The sequence below is a fragment of the Ixodes scapularis genome, unplaced genomic scaffold (genome assembly GCF_016920785.2).
Source record: "Ixodes scapularis isolate PalLabHiFi unplaced genomic scaffold, ASM1692078v2 PGA_scaffold1__304_contigs__length_218370807, whole genome shotgun sequence".
In the NCBI taxonomy this organism is placed as follows: domain Eukaryota; kingdom Metazoa; phylum Arthropoda; class Arachnida; order Ixodida; family Ixodidae; genus Ixodes; species Ixodes scapularis.
In genome coordinates this window covers 14,870,716-14,875,341 of record NW_024609846.1, presented here as the reverse complement: position 1 = coordinate 14,875,341, position 4,626 = coordinate 14,870,716, and the positions used below count along the sequence as shown (strand labels likewise).

Genomic DNA, 4,626 nt, shown 5'->3' with positions numbered 1-4,626 from the left:
TCTCTTGTAACAAGACTTGTTTGAAGCAATTCCTTGAAAAAGAACAAATTACACCAAGTTTATCAAATTTAATTGACACATTGTTTATACACTAGCCTGTGAGTTTACTATTGCCCCGATCCCAGATGAAGTCAATCATCATTGTCGACAGAAAGCGTTCACCGATTTAACTGACAACACTATCCCTTTGGTTGTTTTCTTTTCATTCCTGTTCACGTTCACGTTTCCTGTTCACGTTCTAAACCCACAAAATAATTTGCTTACACAAAAAGCTTTGTAAGCAAAATTGTATTTTCGTGGGTAATTCTAATTTGGACCTCGGTATTCCCTGTGCTACTTATGCACAAAACGTTATTTGTTTGCAGGTGTGAGTTCTGAGAAAAAGTGAACACGTTCAGCTCGTTCATTAGCAATATGTCTATTACACACATGAATGTGGCATGAAATCCTTGTCATTATCATCAAACTATTTTTACTTATGAAGAAGTATACATCACGATAGATTTTTTAGCTCTTTTAAATAAATAAATAAATAAATAAAAAGACAGCGCGCCTCTTTTTTTTTTTGTTTGTTACATAGATGTATCCCCTCCTGTGATGCATCTATGAAACACATTAAGTTAAAATAAAACTTGAGGTACTCGGAAGACTTCTGTCTTTTAATACGACGATTCTATTATGCCCAATAATTCTGTGGTAGCTCGTTCACTTGTGGAAAGGTAATGTGTAGATCGGTAAGCAAATTCACAATGAAATAATTTCTACGAGTCTTCTAGTGTCGCTGGCTGTTGAACATGTTAAGTTTTTATTGTTTCTCTTCAGGAATTGAAAGTGATTCCCAGTCCCATGAATAACAATACAAGGATTGTAAAACTAATATTTCATTGACATGTTTCATGCAGCACGTCAAAATTATCTTTGAAAGGGCGTGTTATTTCGCCACTGGCTGGGCGATACCAGCATGTTGAACTTTCCTCTGTAAGTGGGAACAATTTTATTCACGTCTTTGATTTTTACTTGCTCAAACTATTCCAAGGATATAGATCTGTTGTTCATCATATCTCGTTTATTTTCACAAACTAGTGGTGGGCGTAACCTTAAGTCAATACTACGCCATTTCTGCAAGTTTCTGCTGGTGAAACATGTCCCCTCACTTTAGAAAGTCTGATAGGTTGGGAAGGTAACTGTTGAAGCGTCGTTCATGTCTCACTTCAGATATTGCACACACTGCACATTGTCTTGGTCGGCTAACGACTAAATAACTCCTTTTCATTTTCTTTGACATTATTCGATAATTTAGATCACTCCGGTTTACAAAAGAGTTTTATACAACGTATTTACAGTCTAGACATATGGAGGGCTCTTGAAGGTTAATGTTCCATCGATCAACTGTTTCAACTAGCTCTGCTGGCGCCGGTAGCCTCTCTTCATCTTCTTCTTAGCAGATGCTCCTTGGTCTTCTTTTCCTGTGAGATGTGTAGTCGGGCTTCCACGGGAGGTTTGCCTCATAACGGCCCATGACCAGAGCTAGGGAGGAAGTGCAATCTTCTCTTACTTGTTCTTCCTCTTTTCCGCGCGGAGAGTCGTTCACGGAGATTCCGAGGCTCTCCAACTCCCAGAAGGCTCGAAGTTCGTTTGAGAGGCTCAAGGTCGGTTTTGCGACGCCAGTGTTCAAGACGGCCACAGTAGTGCAGGACAGCACAGAAGCAACCTGAGGAACTGGGCCCTGCTGTGTCCAGCCAAAGTCCGTCTTGAGCGCGACCAAGGATCCGTGTATCTTGCGGACTTCCCCGGTCACCATAATCCAATAGTGATCTGCCCTCACTAGGATTTCAATGCTCCGCTTAGAATTAAGGAAGGGTGAAAAGGTTACATCGGCTAATTGTAGCTCTCCCACGCCAGCAAGGTCAACCACGTTGTCGGGAAGCACAAACTGGTCAGAACAGATGTTTTCTATCTCAAGGGCTTCCAAGCAGTGTTCTTTGCGGCTGTATTGGCTTCGCAACAAAAGTCGCACTAGCCGACGTTTCCTCGTAGTTCCACCGGCTGTTCTGCCAAACGAATAGATGGTCACCTCCTCCTCGCCGATCACTTCCAACCTCAGCTCTCGTGAGAGCTGCTCGGTGACGAATGAACGTTGGCTGCCTCCTTCAAACAGACAGCAAGCAAGACGCTTCCGGTCTCGTCCGTCTACCCATACTTGAGCCGTTTGTAGCATTACGGCGTTCTTGTTGATGGCATTCAAAGACGCCACGGAGTGGAGCTCGGTAGCGCCGGTCGCTCCTTGATCAGACGGTGGTGACGTACCACAAAGTGAAGTGATATGGCGTCGGCCACATTTGTCGCAGCGAAGGAACCGATTTCGGCATTCTTTTGAGGTGTGTCCTCGCTTCGTGCATCTGTAACACCTCCCTTCGCTCCTTAGCCGTCTCTTCTTTTCTTCGATCGGAATCGCAGAGTTACATTGCGGCACTTCATGTAATTCGGAGGAACAAAAAGGGCACCCGTCGTTTGAGGGTTTGCCACCAACTGCAACGGAAGCAGCAGACCCCTTTCCTCGGAAGTTATCGCTTGATCGATATCTGTCGCTGTGTATTTTCAGAGGTTGCGGTTGGTCCCGTGTACTGCCGTCGTATACCTTCTCTCTGCTATACAGCTCTGCACGCATCGATCGCAGGACAGCCTCAAGATTTGAGCTTTCCGGTGTTTCATTACTAGTACTGTGACTCTTGTAGAAGTCCACGGCCCAGTCAGCGGGCAGGACGCAGAACAACGCAGCACACAGCATTGCCCCGTAGCTGTCAGAGTCGATGCCCAAAGTCCTCAGCGAAGCGATGTTGCAATGAACGTGATCGTGTAAACGACGGAGGGCTCCGATGTCACTCAGCGCCTTCACTTTTGGCAGGTTCAGCAGCTGCGTGGGGTGTTCTTGAACAAGGACGTCTTTCTTGCCAAATCTCTCTTTTAGAAGCTCCATGGCATAAGCGTAGCTGCTCTCCGTTGCTTGAATGCCGCTTACCGCCGCCGGCGCGTTGCCCGTCAGCACCGTCCGCAGGTATAGAAACTTCTCCACGCCGGAGAGCTCGATGTTGTCGTGGATCGCCTTTCGGAACTGCTCCCGGAAGGGAAGCCCCATTCAACTTCTCTCCATCAAACCATTGGAGTTCAAGCTTTGGAAGTTTAAGCTGTCCAGCTCGGCTCTGGGTTTGAGTGGTCGATCGTTCTGTGGTCTCGGTGACCGTGCTCTCGATAGATGACTATGTCCTTGTCTCTAGGCGTCGAAGACGTGTCCGCGTTCCGGTGCTCACACTTTGTGTCTCCCTGACGGCCCTGTATTCTTCGGCGAGGTTCCCGCTCTTTACGTGGACCTCGATGAGCGCATCTTGCTCCTTGAGTTCCCTTGCCAGGGCATCCAGCTCGTCCGTTATTTCTGCGAGGCTTTCTTCGTGATGAGGCCTGAAGTCCTCAATTGACACCGCCGCTTGGATCTCCTCGCTTAGATGTTCAATTTCGGCTCGCGTCACCAACCTTTTCGTCTGGAGCCGCTCCATGTTCGTTGTTCGCTGATCTCGTATAGTCGCTGGAGTCCCGGGTTTCGGCACCAAAATATTCGATAATTTAGAACACTCCGGTTTACAAAATAGTTTTTTACAACGTATTTACAGTCTGGACATATGGAGGGCTCTTGAAAGTTGGTGTTGCATCGATCAACGGTTCCAACTAGCTCTGCTCGCGCCGGTAGCCTCTGTTCATCTTCTTCTTAGCACATGCTCCTTGGTCTTCTTTTCCTGTGAGATGTGTAGTCGGGCGCGTATCCACATTTAGCAAGAAATGTCCGCAATATTTAATGGACATTATTCAAATTCTAGTAATACGAGAGCCCAGTTTAAGGGGAATCAGTTGGGGATTCTGAGCAAGAGACATTTCAAGCTTTACATAAATGCGTTTTATTAGGCGCCGAAGGCTTGAATTTAGGGAAAAAAATAGCAAATGTCAGCTGTTAGCGCCCCAAGAAAGCACAGAACCACCTGTCAAGGTTCGTTTGTCTGACGCAAGTGCATGGTGGCAGACATCCAACACCTTTATTGCACTGTAAAAAAAAAGAAGAAATATTTAGTTTCATCAAATATTGCTACTGAATATAAGAAATACAATCATAATTGACGTATTGCCCAAAAAAGTGAAAACTTGAGGTTGACTATTTTCAATATTTTACCCTTAACCACAAGATTCTACCAGTTATACGCCTGAAATATGTTAAAACTCGGGGTTTAGAAAATCCAATTAACAACGAATAGGCGACTTGTATTACGGTGTGTGGAAACCCATGTTTTCAGCTGTTTAATGTTTATCCTACTCCTGCTGGCAGGACTGTGGTCGCCACACAAAATGTAATGTTGCCTCTCAAAAAAAAAAATCAGTTGCTAAGTTGTTCGAACTTTCCATCCTGTGTTTACTATTTTCATATATTTCTAATAAAAATCTTATAAATGGGTAAGTGACGTAAAATGAGCAAACAATAAATAATCAGAAGAAAAATGAATCTAGAAATAGTAATACATACTGTACAGGATAACACACATGTATGGTAGTTTTTTTTTATTGCGCTTTAGTGTTAACATTCTT

The 4,626-nt window shown here is 44.6% G+C and overlaps 1 protein-coding gene across 1 annotated transcript; it reads right to left on the bottom strand.

Moving 5' to 3' along the window:
* Nucleotides 1-2,421: 2,421 nt before the first annotated feature.
* LOC115312817 lies at nucleotides 2,422-3,551 on the bottom strand. Its single transcript, XM_040212027.1, has 3 exons — nucleotides 3,309-3,551; nucleotides 2,639-3,112; nucleotides 2,422-2,529 (listed from the first exon to the last, which is right to left on the bottom strand). Exons 1-3 carry the CDS (start codon nucleotides 3,549-3,551, stop codon nucleotides 2,422-2,424), a joined length of 825 nt encoding a protein of 274 aa, XP_040067961.1.
* Nucleotides 3,552-4,626: the final 1,075 nt, after the last annotated feature.

Coding starts and splice junctions, on each gene's coding strand:
- LOC115312817 (XM_040212027.1), bottom strand. CDS start 3,551: ATGGAGCGGCTCCAGACGAAAAGGTTGGTGACGCGAGCCGAAATTGAA. Junction 3,113..3,308: donor CCGTCAGGGAGACACAAAGT/GTGAGCACCGGA, acceptor TTCCGGGAGCAG/TTCCGAAAGGCGATCCACGA. Junction 2,530..2,638: donor AGCTGTATAGCAGAGAGAAG/GTATACGACGGC, acceptor CTTCCGTTGCAG/TTGGTGGCAAACCCTCAAAC.